General features: G+C 45.8%; 1 protein-coding gene across 1 annotated transcript; it reads left to right on the top strand.

The window, feature by feature from the left end:
• Positions 1 to 551: 551 nt before the first annotated feature.
• Positions 552 to 3115, top strand: LOC121468178 (inositol 1,4,5-trisphosphate receptor-interacting protein-like 1). The gene has a single exon (XM_041711391.2). It carries the CDS (start codon positions 646 to 648, stop codon positions 2110 to 2112), a length of 1467 nt encoding a protein of 488 aa, XP_041567325.2. The 5' UTR covers positions 552 to 645; the 3' UTR covers positions 2113 to 3115.
• The last annotated feature ends 19437 nt before the right edge of the window (positions 3116 to 22552 follow it).

Genomic DNA, 22552 nt, shown 5'->3' with positions numbered 1-22552 from the left:
AAATCCAAAAGAGAGAACAATGGGAGTTATTTGAAGAAGCTTCTCTCAAAAGCAGCCTTAAGCAGTGCACCAGGGCCTTTCTGAGTTCCTGAGGGAGGAGTTGGCTGAGGGGACAAAGGGTGGGGTTGGCTGGGCTGTGATGCGCTCTGACACCTGTGACATCACAGGGGACGTGTCACAGAGGGGGAAGCAATAAAAGGCCCCAGCAGGTTAACGCTGGCCCTCTGTTGCTTGGGCAAGCGGTGAGTACACACACGGTGGGAAGGCTGGGCTGGGGACAAGGGCTGGGGCAGAAACGCTGCAACCAGGGCTGGCTTCTCCCCCTGCATGCAGGGACAGCCCCTCATGGGAGAGCCTTGGGCAGGCCACAGGGCTGCTGCTGCTGCTGCAGCTCCAGGGGCACTGGGATAGCCCTTGCTGCCTGCCAGCTGTCTGGGGCCCTGTCCTTCCTGCGCCCAGAACCCTGAGCATCCTGTCCTCCCTCCAGCAACCAGCAGTTCCCGCCCTCCCTTCCCCACTCAAGGCCTTCTCTCCCTCCTCCTGCAGACCATGGATCCAGTCGTGTTCCTGTTCGCGCTCTTGCAAGGTCTCATCCAGTACCCGCCGCCCGTGGGTGATGGTTTGGATGAGGAAACACATTGGCGCATGGAAGCGCGTGCAAAGTACTTGGAATGGGAGAGGCTTCGGCTGGAGCAGCAGGTGGAGCAGCTCTCCCAGAAGAAGATGCCACACTTGCAGCTCTTAGCTGTTGCTGTGCTCCTGGCCCTGGTCTTGGTCCTGTGGATTATTGAGTGGATAAGCAGCCTGAGGAGAGAGGAGAATGAAGAAGAAAACCATGGTGCAAATGAAGAGGAAGTTGGCAATGTTGCTGGAAATGAAGATGACAATGATGGAAATGATGTTGTCAATGGGGCTGCACTTGCAGAAAACAACAATGACAATGATGTTGCAAATGTAGTCCAAGAAGAAGACAACAATGTTGATGATCGTGATGGACAAGATATAATGGAGCGCATACAGTGGCCTGTACAGGACCTGCAGAGAGTCTGTGAGTGGATAACTGACCTGTTGGACAATTATACAATTTGCTTTGGGCATGTCTTGTCTGACAGTTTCTACCCAGTCCTGCACCGACCCATCGGGGTGGGCAGTGCCTTTGAAGGTTGGAGTCCCCGTGAGCAGGATGTCGTGTACCGTGTGCTCATACCCATGACTCCTCCCCGAGGCCACAGCTTCCACCTGGAGCTGGACGGTGAGGGGCAGAGGCACGTGAGGAACTTCCGTGTCCGCGTGCAGCTGGAGTGCACCTGCACGAGGCAGCAGCAGGGTGAGAACATGCTGTGCTTCCTGCACAGCCCTGAGGAGGAGCTGAGGAGCAATCAGGATCCCAGCCTCCTAGACACCCTGTGCACCGACTCCTACCTCGACGTGCAGAAAACTGCCCGCTGGTTCCGGCAACTGGTGAAAGCAATCTGGCCAGCTTTGCCTCAGGCACACAACTGGCATTTAACGCTGCTGCCCTCCACACGCTCCTGCCAATTCAAGGTGACCAATGGTGAAGAAAGCTTCAGGATTGAGATGCTGTTCGGGGTGCGGAGAGGTGACTCAGCCATCTTTGTGAGCAGCCAGCCTAGAGAGGCCTACACACTAAGCACAGCCTGGCCTGAGTCCTACGCTGTGGCAGAGGCTGAGTTCTTCAGGTACATTGCCAGGCAGGCCCCCCCTGACAGCTTGCACCTCAAATGCCTTCAGTTCTTCTCCCGCCTTGTTCTGGGCTTCAGCTTCTCCACCTACACCATGAAGACCATCGTCATGCACCTGCTCATTGCCATACCCGTGTCATCGTGGAGCAGGGGACATCTCCGGGAGCGACTGACGGATATCAGGGACAGCCTGCATATATGTTTGCGACAAAAATGCCTCCAGCACTTCATTGTGGGTAACCGGAGGTTTCCTCAGGACATCAATTTACCCCCAGATGTAAGAATGGGTAGGACATACAATCTCTTCCATCACCTGGCGCAGCAGCCGGCTGCCCACACCCAGGCAATGCGGGATTACCGGGTGCTGCACAAGACGTTCAAAAGGACCGCTCTCGGAGAGGATGACTGAAGGAAGGGCAGGAGCCATGGCCAAGTGACAGAGCTGTGCTTGTGCTGCTCGCAGCTGGCAGCAGACAACCACCTCCTAGCGCAAATTTGGTGCTAAGGAGAAGAGGATGCGTGCAAAGGCTCTGGAGAAGGTCCAACAGCCTCTGCTGGCACCTCAGAAAGTAGACTGCCACGGGAGGGTTTATTCTACTTCTTTGTATCATTTCACTTTCCAAAAAAGGCACCCAGTAGCCATTGAGCCCTGCTCTACATGCTGAGCTAAAGTCTCCAAACCCCACCTGCAATATGCAGTTCTTCCCAGCCTTTGAGGAGAGCTAAAATTTCAAGCATGAAAAAAGTGGGAATCTGGGACAGAAAAAGAAAAAAAGAAATGGGGCAAAAAAGAGTATGAGGAAAAACTGGCACTGCTGACCCAGGATGAGTCAATGGATGGAGCCTCTCCATGTCCCTGGAAGAGACACCTTTATGTCAGCATTAGACCACGTGTGTTGGAGCTGACATGAAATTTTATCTATAGCAGAATCAAGGTTTTTGTTTCATAGATAGATATATTGTGTATGCCTGTTATATACTATAAAGTTTATGAATTATCATATCTACTAGTAAAATACGATAAATCAAAACAATATAGTAATATAAATAATATCAAAATATGAAATATGGAGTTACATCAGGATAAAAAGTAATTTTAAAGAGTTGCATATGTAATTTCGTTTAAATAGTAACAGTAGAACACATATTTATTGTCAGTTTCTGTTGTGACACATATTGTTGCTCATAGTCCCTTTATGTCTGGAAGGTTTTTCATAAAATAGATATATTTATTACATATATAGCATACATATGATATATACTTGCTGTATACATTAAATATGAATATAACTCTGTAATATATATTCTATATCATATGCCTATAATAGATTACATGCGTGATATAAATTTTATACAGATATAAAGCCATATCCAGTCTTGCTATCTGTTGCAATCCATATTCCTGCTCTAGAGTTAGTGCATTTATAAGTAGCAAACTGGAAAACGTTTTGCTCTGGTCTCAATAAAAGGCAATTTGTGCAGAATCTGGAGTGTGCAAGACTTTATTGATGTCAGCCAGGCCTATAGTAGTGGTAAATGTCACGGGCTGTGAATCTGGGCTCATGAACATGACTCCTTGAACTCAACCAAACTCAGAGTGGTGAATTATCTCTAGCCGAAATTAAGCCAAGCCACCCCCAGCCCCTCTGATCACAGAATCCCAGAATGCCTTGGCTTGGAAGGGTGCTTAGAAATTGTCTTGTCCCAGCCCTGCTGCCAAGGGCAGGGACACCTTCCGCTAGGCCAGGTTGCTCCAAGGCCCATCCAGGCTGGCCTGGAACACAGCAAGGGATGGGGCAGCCACAGCTCCTGTGGGCAGCGTGGGCCAGAGGCTCAGCAGCCTCAGAGAGCAGAAGTCCTTGCACAGCTCCAGCCTAAGGCTGCCCTCTGTCAGTGGGAAGCCACTGGCCCTGGCGCTGTCCCTCCAGGCCCTTGCCAACAGCCCCTGTGCCGGTCTCTCACGGCTCCCGTGCAGGGACCCAAAGGCCGCAGGAGGGTGCCTCTGGAGAAGCCCTTGGAGAGCGCAGGGGCCAGGAATGCCGCCGTGAGGGCAGCAAGCAGGGCCTGGCCTGCCTGTCCCTGCGGGAGGGCACAGGGCGGGCGCTGAGGCCCTGCCAGCTGGAGCTGGGAGCTCTGGAGCGCGGCCGGCAGAGAGCCGTGGGCTCCCGCAGCTCTGCAGCCCTCACGGCTGAGGCAGCTGCCCGGGCACAGCCGGCCGGGGACACGCGGCCCGCCCGGGGCCACCCGCAGGGGGACCCTGCTCTGGGGCCAGCCCAGGCCGCAGCAGGGAGCACCCCAAGGGGCAGTGCCCGGGCAGGGAACGGCTCTGCCCGGGGACAGGGCTCCGGGAGCAGGGCAGCCAGGGCCGGAGGTGCCGGGCACAGAGAGCGAGGGACACGGTGGTGTAGTAACAGCCTGGCTGCCTTGGGGCCTACACAACAGGCTGACAGGGCACAGACAGGCAGGAGCTCCCATCCTCTTGGCATCCTGGGGCCAGACTGTGACTGGATGCACCCTGAGACCTACCCTGACTCAGGTGCAGCACCTCATACTTGGTCTTTTTAAACCACATGAGACTGCTATGGTTCCACTCCTCGAACACATCACATCTCTTTAGTAGTCATTCCATTCTTCAGGTGTGTCAGCTGCTTCTTGGTGACATCAGCAAACCTGCTGAGGATACCTCTGTGTACAGGATTAATGAAGATATTAATAGACATTGATCAGAGAACAGAACTTTGAGGTCCATCCTGACTCTTAGCTGTTGATCTCTGGAAGCACCATGCATGCAATTTCTTATCCATCCAACAGTCCAGGCACCAAATCCATCTCTCTCAAATTTAGGGAGAATGTTTTGGGGATCATGTCAAAGGCTTTACGGTAGTCCAGATAAATGACACCTGTAGCCTTCCCCTTGTCCCTTCATGTACTCGATCCATCATTGAAGGCCACTGGGTAGGTCAGGCAAGACTCACCCTCGGCTGTCCAAAATCACCTCCCTGTTCTCCATGTGCCTTAGCATAGCTTCAAGGAGGATGTGTTCCGTGATCTTCCGAGGCACTGACATGAGGCTGATGGGTTGGTCATTTCCAGAGTGTTCCTTTCTACCCTTTTTTAAAATGGGTGTAGTGGGTTCACCTTGGCTGAATGCCAGGTGGTCACTAAGCCACTCCATCACACTCCCTTTCCTAGTGTGACAGGGGAGAGAACATAAAATGGAAAACAAGTAGTCAGTTGAGATAAGGCTGTTAATTAAAGTGAAAAAATTGAGTTTGTGCATGCAAAAGTAAAGGAGAAAAAACATTTATTCTCTACTTCTCATAGACGAGCAATGTTCAGCCACTTCCCGGGAAGCATCAATTTCTCTATTCTCTTGTTTTCTTGTTCCCTATGAGATATTGGGCCTATTGTACCACACACCTTAACGGAGCAGAGTGATACTTCATAAAGAGAGATCTGTTCTGCTTAGAAACCCAGCCGTGAGTGGCCTCTAGCTGGAGCCAGAGGTTTATGTATTCCACTCTGGCCCTGGAGAATCATAACAAGTGAATGGCTGTGGATGTACTTCCCCTCTCCAGAACATCAGTCTTCCCTCGTTAAAGCACCCTGAGCAGGGGAAGAGGGAAACAACCATTTCCAATTGTTTGGCTAGCCCAAATCATACGCACTGATTAATAAAGGATGGGAATTGCTCACAAAGTACTTGCTGACTTTCTCTACTCCCCTCTAGCAGCAGTTTCTTTAGTATGGTGACTTTTTCTTTTGTGAGGGTGATGCAAAAGGGAAGTAAACAAGCAGAGCCAGCAATCAGACTGCAAGTTAGGTCACTGCAAAGAAAAGGGGTTAATCTTTCACTCAGAGCAAGAAAGGGTTAGATAAAAACATGCCTGTGTGGAGTGTGGAATGCTGCAACAGGTCCCAAAGCAGTAGTGGCAAAGGCCTGAGGACAGGAAAGGGTCTGGTGATCAAGTCTGATGAGGAGCAGCTGAGGGAGCTGGAGGGGCTGAGAATGGAGAAGAGGAGGCTCAGGGGGGCTTTCTTGTTCTCTACAACTCCCTGACAGAAGTGTGGAGCCACACCCCAGGTGGGGGTCAGGCTCTGCTCCCAGGAAACACAGGAGAGGACACGAGGAAATGGCCTCAACTTCTGTCAGGTTGTGCGCTTCCCGTGCACCGGCCGGGCCGGGACAGCGGGAACGGGGCTGGGATAGGGAGATCGGGGCTGGGACGGCGGGAACGGGGCCGGGATTAGGGCCGGGACAGCGGAGCGCTGCTCTCCCGCGGGCAGCCGCCGTGCCCGCGGCGTGCGAGGGAACCGCGCCGTGCCCGGTCCGCCCGGCTGCTGCTCCGAGCGGCGGCGCTGGGGCAGCGCCGAGGCTCCCCCGGAGGCGGAGAGCGGCTCCGGGACTCCCCGGGCAGCCTGCCGGCCGAGCCGCTGCTCCGCTCCCCGGGCTGGCCGGGCTCAGCTCCGTGCCGGGCCCGCCCTGCCCGCCGCGTTCGGCTGCGGACGGAGCCGCCCGCCTCGCCCCGCTGCCGGCCCGGGCCCCGGGCGGCGCCGCTGCAGGTCAGTGACCTCCGGTTTGTCACAGAGCTGAGCTCGGAGGCGATTTCAGCCACGGGGGATGTGAGAAACTACAGATTGAGATATTGTTTATTAAGATATATGTAAAGGTTAGACAATTGTGAGAAACTACAGATTGAGATATTTTTTATTAAGATATATGTAAAAGTTCCGTTGTGGCGCAAATTTATAACAATTTCTGGTGCCGTGACTCGGATAAGGAAGGGTGGGCTTTTGATCCTCCGGGGAAAGGCGCCCCGCGATATTTCGCGGCCCCGTGATCAACAGCTTTCCTCAACCTTACCGACGAACCTAAAATCTAGGATAATGAACAAAGGAAAAAACCGGTAAAATCCCATAAAAATTCTGTGCATGGGAGTCCGGACGAAGACGCAGGACACGTAAGTATATTGCGAAATTATTCGCAGAGCGAAACTGTTTGCGGCGAAATTGTTCGCGGGTTTGCCGTTCGGGCGGGATTGGGTTTCCTGGAATATAACGAATGAGAGGTTCGATATACTGAACCAAGCAAGTGTGGACTCTTAAGTACTGCGTTTTCCATCTCCCGCGAGGGACTGGGCCAGGAACAAGAGGAGCGACTGAGTGTGTGTTTGTGGATATTCCAGAAGATGGGGGCGAAGGGCAGCAAGACTTCGACTCCCATGGGGGGGGTACTCTCTGTACCTAAGAATACCCCTCTGGCATATATCTTAGATAATTGGAAGTATTTCCCTGGAACCCTAGGGAAAGATAAGCAAAAAATAATAGAATATTGTACTAAGATATGGGGAGGGAAGAAGATTTCTAAAAATGTCATTTGGCCAGTCTATGGGTCAGAAGAAGATTGGGTAAGACAGCAATTAATCCTCTGGGTTAATAATAAAAAATCCTTTAACCCGGAGGAGAGTCTATATGCAGAAGTGTGGCTAGAAAGGCCGGGGGCTAGACTTTATTCATTAAAAGAAACAAAAACTAAACCCCAGAAAAAGAAGGAAGAGTTAGACGAAACCCTTCTAACCCTCCCTCCTTATATTCCTCCTCCTGTTCCCGCAGCCCCTCCAGAGATCCCCAGAGCGCCCACTCCCCCATCAGAATCAGAACAAGGATCCCCACCCCCTCCTAGACGTGTAACTGGAAGTCAAAGAGGGGCAGCTCAGATGTACCCCCTAAGGGAAGTACCTATGGGAGGACCTCAACCTGTGGTTGGATATATTTCTGTACCCTTAAATTCTGCCGACTTACGAGATTTTAAAAGAACCGAGATGGGAAACTTAATTGAGGACCCATTCGGAGTAGCAGAAAGACTAGATCAATTTTTGGGACCAAACCTTTATACTTGGGATGAGATGCAATCTATCCTTGGTCAATTATTTACTACCGAGGAAAGAGATATGATTAGACGAGCAGGAATGAGACTGTGGGATGCTCAGCATGCCCAGGGACCTCAAGCAGATATTAAATGGCCACTCCAAAGACCTAATTGGAATAATCAGGATCCAGCTCATAGAACTCATATGCAGGACCTGAGAACTATAGTAATTCAGGGAATTAGGAAATCAGTACCCCGTGGGCAGAATATCAATAAAGCATTTAATGAAATGCAAAAGAAAGATGAAAGTCCTACTGAATGGCTGGAACGACTGAGGAAAGCCCTTCAGCTGTACTCTGGTGTAAATCCAAACGATCCTTTAGGACAAGCGCTCCTCAAAACTCAGTTTGTGGCAAAATCATGGGAAGATATCAGAAAGAAGATTGAAAAGTTAGAGAACTGGCAGAATAGAGGGTTGGATGAATTAGTGAGGGAAGCTCAGAAAGTCTACGTAAGGTGGGAAGAAGAGAGCAGCAAGTGACAAGTAAGAATGATGGTAGCAGCGGTCAGAGAGGATCGCAAAGGGCGAACTGGTGAACACAGATCTGCTAGGATGAAACAAGGAAAGGTAGTAATAGAAAAGGAACAGAGATCTTGTTTTTACTGTGGAAAGAAGGGACATATAAAGAAGAATTGCAGAGAAAGGATCAGGGACGAGGAAAATTTGAAAACGGAATAGGAAAGTCAGGGGCTCTATATTTTAGGGGACCGGAGCCACCGTGAGCCCTTGATAAAATTAAAAATAGGTCCCCAGAAACAAGAGTTCACCTTTTTGGTAGACACTGGGGCTGAGAAATCAACTATTAAGCAAATACCTGAGGGATATAAAGTTTCCCCTGAAAAGGTACAAGTAATTGGGGCAAAAGGGGAACCCTTTAAGGTGAGAAAAATCAAAAATGTGATATTTGAAACTGAAAATAAATTTGGAATGGGTGAACTCTTGCTCGTCCCTGAAGCAGAATTTAATCTGTTAGGACGAGATTTAATTGTTTAACTGCAATTAGAAATTAAAGTAAAAAATCAAGAGTTGGCAGTATCTGCTTATCCTTTGACTGTGGATGATCAAAAACAAATTAACCCCAATGTTTGGTACTCTCCGGACACAATTAGTAGACTGGAAATGCCACCGATTAAAATCCAAATTTCCGAACCCCACGTACCTGTGAGGGTAAGGCAATATCCCATATCCTTAGAAGGACGGAGAGGATTGAAGCCAGAAATTGATCGATTGTTGGCACAAGGAATCTTAGCGCCTTGTATGTCACCTTTTAACACCCCCATTTTGCCTGTAAAAAAACCTAATGGGAAATATCGGCTCGTACATGATCTAAGGGAAATAAACAAAAGAACTATCACTCGGTTCCCTGTAGTAGCAAATCCATATACATTGCTAAGCAAACTAGGACCACATAATTCCTGGTATAGTGTGATTGAATTAAAGGATGCCTTTTGGGCCTGTCCGCTGGCAGAAGAATGCCGTAATTATTTTGCTTTTGAATGGGAAGACATAGAGATGGGCCGGAGACAGCAATTAAGATGGACCGTGCTCCCCCAAGGGTTCACTGAATCCCCTAATCTGTTTGGACAGGCCCTAGAAGAACTCTTAACAGAATATCAGGTACAAACGGGGAATGTGCTGTTACAATATGTAGATGATCTGCTCATAGCGGGGAATAATAAGGAGAATGTAAAGAAAGAAACCATTCGACTCCTAAACTTTCTTGCACAAAAGGGACTACGGGTATCACAAGAAAAGTTACAATTTGTGGAGGAAAAAGTGAAATATCTGGGACATTATCTGTTTAACGGCCAGAAGATATTAGATCCAGAGCGCATTAAAGGAATTCTGGAATTACCTATGCCTGCCACTAAGAGGCAAATTCGGCAGGCATTAGGACTATTTGGGTATTGTAGGCAATGGATAGAGAACGACAGCTTTAAAGTTAAATTCTTATATGAACAATTGCCTAAAGGCAAAATACCCAAGTGGACTCCTCAGGATCAAGAGCAGTTTGCCAGCCTCAAAAGGGAGCTAAGTCAAGCACCAGTTTTAAGTCTCCCAGATTTAAAACGGCCATTCCATTTATTTGTTAACATACACGAAGGAACGGCATTTGGAGTGTTAACTCAGGAATGGGCCGGACAAAGGAAACTGGTGGCATACCTATCAAAGCTGTTAGACCCTGTGAGCAGGGGTTGGCCGAGCTGTTTACAAATAATTGTTGCTGCTGCCCTATTACTTGAGGAAACAAATCGCATTACTTTTAATGGAGAAGTTATCTTATATGCGCCTCATAACATCAGGGGATGCAGAAAAATGGCTTACAGATAGCCGATTACTAAAGTATGAGGGAATACTTATAGAATCCCCTAAACTATCTTTAAAAACTATTGGAGCAGTTAACCCCGCTGAATTTTTGTACCCAGGAGAAGGTAATGAACTATTGCACAATTGTTTTCAAACAATTGAACAACAAACACGCATTAGGTCAGACTTAGAAGAAGAAGAACTACAATGTGGAGAAGTATTATTTATAGATGGGTCATCACGAATAGTGGAAGGTAAACGATTGTCTGGATATGCCATCGTTAAGTGGGAAAAAGGAGAATTTAAGATAAGAGAATCAGGCCCCCTGAGTGCCAGCTGGTCAGCTCAAGCTTGCGAGCTGTATGCATTGTGGAAAGCATTAGTGTCACTGAAGGGAAAGGATGGAACTATATATATATACAGACTCACGTTATGCGTTTGGAGTAGTACACACTTTTGGGAAAATATGGGAGGAAAGAGGATTTATTAACTCACAGGGAAAAGAGCTGGTACACCAGGAATTAATTCGGCGAGTTCTGGGGGCATTGAAAATGCCAAATAAAATAGCAGTTGTACATATAAAGGGACACCAGCGAGGTACAAGTTATCAAGTTAGGGGAAATAATGCAGCTGATACAGAAGCAAAACGAGTGGCAGGCAATTATAATATAATTCTGACTATGCAACAAGTACCTGTTACTAAAAATTTGAGTTTTGAGTCTGCAGAAAAAGAAAAACTAGAACAAATGGGAGCTAAGGAACAGGATGGGAAATACATATTGCCAGATGGGAGAGAATACACAGCAAAACACACTGGGGAACTCAGGCATTAGTTGATCATTTCAATCGACAGTATGCCTGTATAGGCGTATATAATATAGCAAAGACAGTCACGGCAGCCTGAGAGACCTGTCAAAAGGTTAATCGAAAAAACATAAAACAGAGACCTCTTGGGGGACGTTCCCCAGCATACAGACCTTTCTCACATATACAAGTAGATTTTACTGAACTACCTAGGGTAGGGCGTTACAAATATTTATTAGTAATGGTGGATCACTTAACACATTATGTTGAGGCTTTTCCTACCTCCAGGGCAACCGCTAACCAAGTCACTAAAGTGTTACTTCAACATATTATACCTCGATATGGAGTACCTGAAGTAATCAACTCGGACAGAGGAACACATTTTGTGTCAAAAATTGTTAGAGATCTAACAGAAAGCTTGGGTATCAAGTGGGAATACCATACACCATGGCATCCACAAAGTTCAGGAAAAGTTGAAAGGATGAATGGAGAAATTAAAACTATTTTGACTAAACTAATGATAGAAACCAAATTATCATGGATTAAATGCCTACCTATGGCACTATTAATTCTCAGAACCAGACCCCGAGCAGATGTAGGAATATCAGCGTTTGAAATGGTGTATGGAATGTCCTACAGAATTGAAAGCCCACAAACAAATGTTTTAATTAGAGACCGTGTGATTAATGAATATGTTTCACAATTAGCAGAATATCGTAACCAGCTTTGGGAACATGGACTGATTGTGCAACGACCCCCGTTGGACTTAAAAATACACAAAGTTAAACCTGGGGATTGGATATTGATTAAAGTGTGGAAGGAAGAAACCCTAAAACCCAATTGGGAGGGACCTTATCTCGTTTTGTTGACAACAGAAACAGCTGTCCGGACTGCTGAGCGTGGATGGACTCATGCCAGCCGCATTAAAGGCCCAGTGACGAGACCCCACTGGAAAGTAATCAGTACTCCAGGTGACACCAAGATAACTCTAAAAAGATAACGAAATGATAAAGACTTTATTTGATTTTTTTGCTGCATTACCTTTTGGTATAAAGTGTGTATTGTTGTTTATATTTGCTATAATTATTTCCTTTTTTACCTATTATATATGGAAGCGTACAACGTGTGCTGAAGGAAATTGTTAAGCATATGTAGCCACACAATAGTGAATATGAAAGATATGCTGATGTAAATAATATATGTACTCTAGTTATACGAATTAGTTGTAATGATTTAAACTACAGTTGTTATCCATTTGCTTGTTTTAGGCATAAGGTATGCCGGGATAAATGGTGGACACGCTGTGAATGTGGATACCCTCAATATTATTATTACCATTCCAATGAACCTGTCCTCTTTGTGGCTGAAATCTTAGTTATAAAGTGTAGAAGGGAAGTACTAACTGTGTCTTGCTTTGCCCCATTAGTTCAAGCTGCAAAGTGGGAAGCCTATGTAAACAGGCAGAAATCCCGAAACAGCTGTTCTCCTGAAGAATTCCCTTGCTGCCGAGAAGATGTTGCACACCGTGACTCGAAGCAACCGAGTCGACGGGCGAGGCAGAAGAGGAACAGACTGTGGAGGAAAAAATCAGAACAATGGGACGCAAAAGCAGGAACAACAGAGCTTCCCAAGGATTGGTAAAAATCTACTTAAATTGGTAAAATTGACAGACACCGTTTTTCCTGGTATACCGTTAGTCTTGATATTGATAATAACCCTGGCAGAAGGGGGAAACCCACATGAACCATTCAAGTGGGAACTAATATCTTGGGATGATAAATGTTGGGATTGTGGAAAAAGGTTTATTTACAGTACCGAGAATGAAAGCAAAGTCTAATAAACAATAATAGGATAAAGAGAAGAAGGGGGGGAATTGTGAGAAACTACAGATTGAGATATTGTTTATTAAGATATATGTAAAGGTTAGACAATTGTGAGAAACTACAGATTGAGATATTGTTTATTAAGATATATGTAAAAGTTAGACAACTGTGAGAAAAATACAGACTGAGGTATTGTCTATTGAGATAAGGTTAGGCCACGGAGGTATGCAAACAGCGAATGGACACAGCTGATGCAAGATAAGATAACAAGCACTTCAACCGGAGACTGAAGATAAAGATCACGACAACCATTCCCACTAGGCACTGCTTAAACAAACACAAGATAACGGCAGGAATTGGCTTGCAAATTCCAGGGAGACGAAAGAAGAAATAGGAATAAAAGGAGACAGTTTGAGCGAATCGGGATAGTAGCCGAAGCTTCGGGTTTTTGGAAGTATTCGGTCTGCTACCCAGCGCGCTGTTACCTTTGTTCATATCCTACTTGCTGTAAATTAATAAAATTCTTAATTGGATTATGTTCCGTTGTGGCGCAAATTTATAACAGGGGAGTTGTGTAATTAAGGAATTCTTGCGTTCCCGTCCCGCAGTTGTCAGCGCTCTTTGTTCTCCCAACTGTTCCGCACATGGAATGTGAGCTGTGCGAGCTGTGAGGGAGCCACAGGAGCTGCGGCTGCCCCTGGATCCCTGGAAGTGTCCCAGGCCAGGATCCCTGGAAGTGTTCCAGGCCGGGATCCCTGGAAGTGTTCCAGGCCCCTGGATCCCTGGAAGTGTCCCAGGCCGGGATCCCTGGGTCTCTGGAATTCTTCCAGAATCCCTGGAAGTGTTTCAGGCCAGGCCCCTGCATCCCTGGAACTGTTCCAGGCCAAGTTGGATGGGGCTTGGAGCAGCCTGGGGTAGTGGAAGTTGTCCCTCTGCATGGGTGCAGGAATGCTCAATCCCTGTTTAACATCCCTGGTTAAAGGATGTGATGCCTCAGGTTTTAGCTTTTATGTTGCTTTTTTTCACATTCTCTGCTGCTTTAGTGCATCATATTTAGGGGATGATGAGCTCTCTTCACAGAGGAGTGAGATAGAGTGAAAATTTAAGAGTAGGAATTTATTTGGATTTAGGTGAAATGTGTCACTTTGTCCTTGTTAACATAAATGAAATATGTTGTTTAGTCTGGTATCTGCAGCACTAGCAAAGTTGTCCCAGCTAAGGAGAAAAAAATACAAACTTCTACACTAAAAAGATGAGAGATAAAAAAGCCTTTTCGGACTTTGAAACAGACAAGGCAGAGTGACTCAAGAGTTCTTTCTGTACTTTCTGACAAAAACTGAGTACAGGCGTAACTAGCTGTAAGTGTAACTCGAAATCAGCAGAATGAATATACATGAACCTATTGTGAAATCCTATGCATATGGAAATTAGGGTAACAGAAAAAGATCGAGAGCTCTCAGGAGTGTTCTTGTCCATTGAAAGGCAATAAGTTCCCACATGCATGCAGTACTATAATAAACATACAGTTCCCTACAAATCTTTATTAGAATTGTAGAGTCTTGATTTTTTCCACATTTCAGCAGGGAGGCAAAACAATTCCTTCTCTAGCTGGGGACTGAGGACAAATGACCCAAGAACAGAAACAACATGGGCTGAAGAGAGAAAACAAAAAAGGATGGGACTTCATAAGCTAAAGATATTGACAACTAACTCCAATATGCAAATGGACCAAAACTTATAAAAGTGTGAGACCCCATGACCTGTGGTCCATTTTTGTGGCCATTTTGGATTGTGCTGCCCAAGGTGGATCTATTTGAGGCCTCTTAATAAATTCCTGCTTTATTCTTAAGCTCTGTCTAGTCTCTGTTCTAGGTCAGCCTTCACAAAGCATCAGTTGTTTAGTAATGTTCTGTTTTTCTGAGGTTTCTCCATGCTGTAAATCAAATTTCTCATTCAGACTCACAGAATTCCTTGATGTTTTTAAGCTTCAGCACAATCTCTGTAGTCATTTGTGTTACAAGGGTTGTGATGTCCAGGCCTTCAGAGATAAGGGAAATGTGGAACTGTACAGAAGTAAAACTGCTTTTATTTTAGGAGTCCTAAGCACCAAAGCATATCCAGAATGCCTGCTTCCAGTTGAAAATTCCAAGCCCATGTTTTTATCCCAAATGGTAAGAAAAGCTGCTGCTCCTTCCTGCAATCCTGAGCTAAGAGAACAGCGTTTTCCTCAAGAAGCTGTAGCTCCTCTAAAAGCAGCACAAGATTTTGGCTCAGCCTCTGCACCACAGCTGTGCAGCTGCTTTTTCTTTGAGTTGCTGCTGGTGTGGTGTTACTGCTGCTGCTTTTAGAAGGGCTTTATTTAACACGGAGTGCTTAATTCTCTGTGTGTGAGCAATCCTGAATTGTCCAAGATTAGCAACTTCTCTAAACTTCAGCAGGTACAGTTTCACTGCTGCTTCTTTGGCCACAAATGAAAAGAATAAACTTACTTAGCACATAGAATATATGGTTTTGATTTGAATTGTGCTTGTGGAGTTTTAGTCCCTAAAATGCCATGTGAACTCTTGCCAACAATGTCCAGACCCTTCTGTGGCAGAGGTCTTCACATGTTTTGTGCCAAGGTCTTTGTGTTGCTGTGTGCAAATGGTTCCATTTGTGTGCTCAGAAGTTCCATCTGCCTCTAAAATTTTGGCTGTAGAGGCTTTGATCTCTGCTTTTTCTGCTCTTCTCCTCAAGGATCCTCCTGGAGAAGCTGCAGCACAAGATGATCCTTTGGTGCTGCTGGAAGATAGCAGAGGACCTGAAGGTAAAACACACCAATCACCCTTTTTGTAAGGAGACTGATTAAAGGAAAAGGGAGCTTTTAGGTATTATTTTTTATTTTCATTATAGAAACTTCTGAGTGAAAATATTCAAGGGTTGCTTTGATAAAAAGATGATAATTGTAACAAACATTCTTTAATTTTGCAAATTTCATCTCATTGCTGGCATTACATTTTTTTTAAATTGAGTGGGTCTGCCAGTGTTGAGATTCCTTTTGTTAACCAGATATTCGTGTCTCTGAATAGACAGTTTGGGGAAGGGGCTTGTTTTGATCCATTTTCCTCTTGTGAATTATTGTACTACAAAGGCATATTTTTCTTCAAGCAGCCTGTACCAAAAAAGTGTCTTTCTAATCCTTAGGAATCCTAAAAATCACAATGTCAGTGTCTTTAATTTCTGAATCTATCAATTTCAGTCAGATTTAGGGAAGCGAAGGCTTTTTAAAGAAAACACACGTATGCAGGTTTCTTGGATATCTGGAACTGTGCAGAGGATAAAAAACACAAATAATACCCTAGTTAAGACAAAAAATCAGTACTTTTACACTCATAGGCAGCAGCTACCTGACTTAGCAGCATTTGCCTCCTCTGCCCAGCTAACAGTGGGTGAGGGAGAGCCTGCAATGCTTTTAGCATGATTTACACCTATTAAGAAAACTTGTAGTTTATGATGATGGCTGGGAAATACTCTTTCTGGGGTTTTCTTAATTAAACTTTTTTTCAAGTCAGAATTTGCAGCATTTTATTGACTGGGTTGCCTGAGCTCAAGTTACCATTGAGACTTTACTCAGCATTATTGGACTTTATTGATAGCAGCATTCAGTGCTATAAAAATTGTGTTAAATTAAGCCTGGTCTTACTCTTACCTTTATTTAAGTTTTCTACTTATTGAAAGGAAACAATTTGTTGTTGCAATAGGTGATGTGGTTCCTGGAGGCAACAGATTCTTCACAGCAAAATTAAATTGAAATATCTGAAGTATTGAAGTAATTGAAATAAAATTGAAGTATTGAAGTAATACTTTGTCTCTACCTGTGAAATAGACATTTTGTGCCAATTATCTCAACAAAGGATGTTTGTCCTTCCCCACAGATGATGTTTTTATTTCTCAGTATGCTACTGGCCAGAAGGAGGCTCTGAGAGCAGCATTAATGCAGAAGTCAGTGTGAGTTGTTGTTGGTGTGTGAGGAAGAAATGTTTATTTTACAGTTCTCTGTCATTGTTCTTTTTCTGTGTATACAAGTGTTTTCAATTGATTTTATTCCCTGGATATCTTGTGTCAGAACTTCCAGGAGAAATCCTGTGTGGGGGAAATATTTACTTGGAGGAGATATGAAGAAAATGCTGTTTTGTCCTAGTTTAGGGCAAATTTGGGAAAAACCCTCTGAAAGGAGCCCCCAGGAAATAAACCCCCTCGGCCCCTCCCCACCCACCTGGTTCAGGGAAAAATTTCCTCTGAGAGAGAAGTGGAAAACAACCTGTTTATTCAACAAACAAAGCACTCCCCAGCACCAAAACAATTAACAACACCAGATGACAACAAAACTCTTTCACCACTCTGAAGAGATGAACAAATCCAGAAAGTCTTTCCTGGGAGTGGTCGCCCGGGTCTGGGCGCTGGGGATTGCTCTCCAGCACTGGGGATGGCTGCTGCAGATCACAAAATGCAGGCTCCTGGTGTTCCTTGGTGTTTCCCAGATCCCAGTCCAGAGCAGGTTGGATGGTATTCAGGAAGAGGAAAAGAAAAAAAGCAACAGTCCAGGGAAAGAATTGGACTGCTTAGATAACCTAACTAGGAAGCAAGCAAAGCAAGCAAGCAGGCAAAGCAAGCAAGCCAAGCAAGCAAGCAAGCAAAGCAAAAGCCAGCCAGCCAGCACTAGCCTTTTCTAGACAACAGACCATGGGGGGAGGTGAACCAGATGATAACAAGGCAAAACAAACCTTCACTTTCAGAGTCAGTTCTGAAAGCACAGAACATAATATCAAATGTAAACAGAACACACGATTCGAGATACAAACACCATAACGTCACCCTAGGACAGTGACTGAAAAAGCTGACAATTAAAAAAAGCACCTTGACATGCCTGAAGGTCCTATTCCTGAATTCAGAGTCACGTGAGAGAGTTTGACTCTTACGCAGGATTTCACTGAAGCAGAGATATTACGGAAGCACAGGTCAACTGGACAGATGTCTGAATTGTTTTTTGTGTAGCTGTTCCTACAGACATCCACTTCACTGGGGCCTGATTTGCCAGTCTTAAGTAAAGCACTTAACAGTGAAACAGCTATCATTTGTAGCATTGAGTATTTTCTTTTGATTTACACTTGATTAAAATAGGCCCTAAAATGCCACTTACAAGTATCAAAACTTTACCTAAAAAATTAATTTTTTTTCAATTATGAAAATTCTAAAATTAAACAAAACAATTACTGTAAGCTGCAACTACCAGAACACTAAAAAGAAGCCAGAAACATTTAAAACAGCAGGAACATTTAAAACAGCAGCTGAACCTTAGAAATATATTCATTTAAGTGGGACCTTGTAGCTGCAAACAAAAGCAAAACTTACACTTTCTTTCTGTGTGCCCTGACCATCGGAAGATACTGGCTTCCTTGGCAACTGGGCAAAATACTTTCAAGTATGGAGTGGAAATTTCTGGGCATGGTTTTAGTTATATTTACTTCACGTTGACAGTCTGGCACAAGACTACGCTATTGAGAGATTTATAAGATGCAAGAACTTACACTGCGAGTCAGATAATCCCTCTGAAAGACCCACTGAATGTAATTCTATACCAGAAGTAACATTTTAAAACAACAAAGGAGAAGTGGAACAATTCAACGCTAAGCTGTGTCTCCTGTTCTTAACCTCCTCTGTTGTCCCAGTAAATTACCACATGTACATACGCTGACCAGCAAGTACCAGGACACAGTGCTGCCAAAAGGGGCATAGTTTTATAAGACAAAAGAATGGAAGAGCATCTAAGGAAGACTAGTTTTGCACACCTACTGTGTAGATGAGAATGAATTATTTTCAACTAGATTTAGTTGTGATTCTATGAATGTATTTCTAAGGAGAAGTAATAACATAATACCTTGTGTACCGAATGTTTGCACAGAATGTCTTGCTACGATCAAATTACAGACTGCGGAAAAACTGTTTATAATGGAAATGCTGACTATGAACATAGAACTATGCCTATTACAAAAGCTGGTATACCACATATCCTCCCAGAGTATAACTGTCGCCCTGATTCTTGAGTTTTCTAAAGCCTTCTGAGTTTACATTCTATTGGGAAACTTTCCCACACAGTTTCTGTAAATAACGTGTTGTTTTGCATTCCTCCATGGGGGTGGAGAGACTTGATGTACTAGTGCTTTGTCCAATGTCTTCGGAGAGGTGGCCCATTCACTCTCCAATCCACTGTCACCTTTGGAGAAGTATAAAAGTTGGAGTCAGAAAATAAACTTTCTCTTTTGCCTTGCAAGGTGGCAGGTGGCTCGCGTTGTGGTTTCTCGTGTCCTATAGCGACATATAACAGTTCAGTTATGTATCTCTGAAAATAAGATGTGCAATAATAGAAGCTGTGCAGTCACTGGTATGTTTGTTTGTAAAGAAAGATCAAACTATGGCAACAAAAATTGTGTTCTGTGCACCAAAAAAAGCAGGCTGCTGCTGATCCAAATCTCTAGTCAAAGATCCTTATATCTTGAAACACTGTAGTGTGGATGTGCACAACATGATAGATACTCACTTCTGCAGGTTTTGCTACCAGCAACTCCCAGTCTCTTGGAGTTGAATCAATATTACTACCATGTAGTATAAAAAACTATAAATAGCCTATACATCACAAGGAGGAAGTGCTGCTTTGCAGACAGATAGACTAAAGAGGGCATGGTGTTAGGAGGCATAGCTGGGACAGCAAAGAGGGTTATTAAATTTCCACTAGTACCTTCAAAAATGCAGGAAAATCGATGTGTATTTAAATAAATAAACTAAGAAATAAATAAGAGAAAAAGAACGTATTTCAATTATTACATCCTTGCAGGCTTTTTTGAGTTAGAGTTTTTTGCACATTCTCGAAGCCTGCTGACTGATCTAAAAAGTAATAATGAAGGTGACTTATTTTGCATAGGTGAGAACTGGGTGTGAATCCAGGGGAAAAAATCATTTTTCTCAACTGAGAGACAAGTGGAATACAAAACTGGACCAGCCAGTTTTGAATGGAGCACTGATTAATGGTCTCTGAGGGATTGTCTATCTCTGTTTATCACAGTCACCTCTTCATTATTTTTGGCATCTTTTTTTGGGCTTAAAAACTTTAAAACACATAGTCCCTTTTTCTGTGTGAGCACAGCTTTCACTTCATGAATGACAGTTTGGTGAGAACATAATCAAAAATTATTTTATCACCCAGTTACAGCCATGCTGTGTATATTTTTGTTTAGTCTTTTGTTCATGTAGATTCAGTCAAAAATTGGAGCCCACACTGAGAACTTAACAAGTAGTTACAATTGCAAGAAAACTCTGTGCAGTGACTGACTATTCTTTTCAATAGCATTAAGTCTTGTAAAGCCTAATACAACTTACTGAAAGACTTAACTGTTTCTGTTAAACTGGAGGTACTATAAATCGGAGAAAAGTCTAAACTGAACATGTTGCAAAGACACTCTTGCCAAAGATTGTCCCTTGCCCTGGAAATGCATTCACTTTTGGAGTAGAACCCAAAATACATTTAGGAAAAAAATAATGCATAAGGAATGCACAAGGAAAATAATGCATAAGGAATGGGACCGATGTGACTTTTTTTTTAGAAAGAGGACTTGATAAAGGACACCTTTTCCCAACAACACGTGAAAGACAGAGAAAGAAAGGAGATCTCTGAGGCGTCTTGCAGAAACCTGCAGAGATACCTGTGCCGGGGGAGTGTAGACGCCTCCCAGCAGGGCCTGCCTGTTGGCAGGGGACTGTCACACACACGGGAGGGGCTCGACGGAAAACCGAGAGGCGCGGCACCGCCGGCAGCAGCAGCACCCCGAGCTGCCGCCGCCCCGCCGCGGGCTCCGGCAGCACCGGGCGGGAAGGTGAGCGTGGGGGAGCCAAGCCCGGAGCCAAGCCCGGAGCGGCGGCGCTCTCACCTTCCCCGTGCAGAGTCCAGGGCAGATGCGCGTAGTCCCACTGGTAGCCGCAGGCGCTGTCCTCGAAGGTGCACGACCCGGGCGAAAGCAAGGCCGCCCCGGCGAGCCGTAGAGCTGCAAGAACAAAAAACGAGCCCCGGTCACGGCGCGCTCGGCCCGGGGGCTGCCGGCTGGGGGCCGCCGCTGCCCCCGGAGCAGCGCCGGGCGCGTCCCAGGCGGGCGGGACGCGGCCCCGCCGCCCTTACCGTGCGCGGCGAGCGGGCAGAGCCGCACCATCGGCCCCGCCGCCCTTACCGTGCGCGGCGAGCGGGCAGAGCCGCAGCATCTTCCGCGCCGGGGCCGCGCTGGCGGCGGCGGGGAGAGCGCGGCCGGCCCGGGGCGTGGTGTGCGGCGGGGCTGAGCGCGGCCGCTCGGCTCCCAGCGCGGCCGGGCAGGCAGGGGAGGAACGGGGAGGGACCGCGGACACCGCGGGTGGGCGGCCCGTCCCACTCCTCTCGCCAAGCGGGGTCGGCCCCGACGGTGGCTCAAGGTCGGAGTGGCTGAGGCTGGAGTGCCCTCCAGAATGGGGGTTACCTTCTCTCTGGGCAACCTGCGGAATAGTACCACCCCCCACGAAGGGAAAATGTGCTTTCTTACGTTTTAGTGTTTGTTTTTTTTTCCCCCCGCGTTTCAGCTCGTACACGGTGCATCGCTCCAGTCATTGCTGCGTACTGTCACTGGGTACTACACGAAGAGTTTGGCTCTGTCTGACGTACTCGCTGTCAGGTGTTTGTGCACAACTGCAACATGCCCACTCAAACACATCTGCAGAGGACAAAGGGGCTCTCACCTCACCAGAGCTCCCATGTTACCACGCCTTGCCCTTCCGACCTTCCCTTCCACTAAACCTGACCTCCAGAGGACCATGGCAGGGTACCCTGGCACTTTAAGCTAAGAATGGTCCAGCAGCTGCTGAGATGCTCCGAGTGATGCAGCTCATACGCTTACAGAATAACTCAGGACTAGACCATGAGAGATGTCCAGTTCAAACCCAGCCCAAGCAGAGGCAGCTTTGAGCTTAGACCAGGCTGCACAGTTGGGGTTTGATAACCTCCCAGGCTGGTGACACCTGCCTGGGCCCTGACTCCAGTCCTGGGCTGTTTTTGTGGGGAAAGTGTTTCTTCCTTGTGAATGCTCTGAATTTCCACTGTTTCAGCTGTGCTACTCCCTCTCACTCTCCAGCCATGTACCACTCTGATGAGTCCTGATGCTGCATTTCCTCTATCCCTCTCCTGTCCAGGACTGCTGTTGGATGTTGCCAAAGTTATCGCTCTTCCCCGCTGAACCCTCTCCTAACAGGACAGGATCTCCAGGCCAACTGCCTCAGTGCCTTCCCTCATCTCACATCTAAAAGAGATTAAGATCACTTAAATTGTTGCACTGCAAGTACAGAAATTATTTGTCTAATCAGGACTGCAGACATAGCATACTTTTCAGATCTGACTGGTGGCACACAGTTGTATTTAAAAGACAGACTTCCGTTTTATTACCATATTTTAATATCAAATCATTCAGTGAATAGGATGACCGGAGACCCCTTTTATTACTCTCCAGGACCATAAAAGGACTTCCAGCAGGAAGTGGATATGTGTAAATTATTTATATGGAAGAGATATTTATGTATTAGATAAGAAACACCTTTTAATGAACATGTATGATTATGATGGATAAACCCCCTGTTGTAAAGTCTCACCTCACACACAGAATGTGGAGAGTTTGATCTTCAATGTGTCCTGTGTAGATAAAGAATGCCTGCTTTCTAAGCCTTCAAATTGAGTTACCTGTCATGGTTTGACACGGGAAGAGAATTTTTTTTTTGGAAGGAAGAGGTCCATCCTGTCAGGGGTCAGGTTTAGATACTGACACTTGGGGTGACCAATTGAAGGTGGACACGCCTCTGAGAACACAGAGGGGTTAAAAGCGGAATTCCCAGAAGGACTCGTCCTTCTTTGGTTCCGGTCACCACATGATACGGACCTCCCCTG

The sequence above is a fragment of the Taeniopygia guttata genome, chromosome Z, assembly GCF_048771995.1.
Source record: "Taeniopygia guttata chromosome Z, bTaeGut7.mat, whole genome shotgun sequence".
NCBI lineage: Eukaryota > Metazoa > Chordata > Aves > Passeriformes > Estrildidae > Taeniopygia > Taeniopygia guttata.
This window is presented reverse-complemented; position numbering and strand designations above follow the sequence as displayed.

Excerpts from the sequence above, each read along its gene's own strand:
- LOC121468178 (XM_041711391.2), top strand. The coding sequence starts at position 646 with ATGGAAGCGCGTGCAAAGTACTTGGAATGGGAGAGGCTTCGGCTGGAG.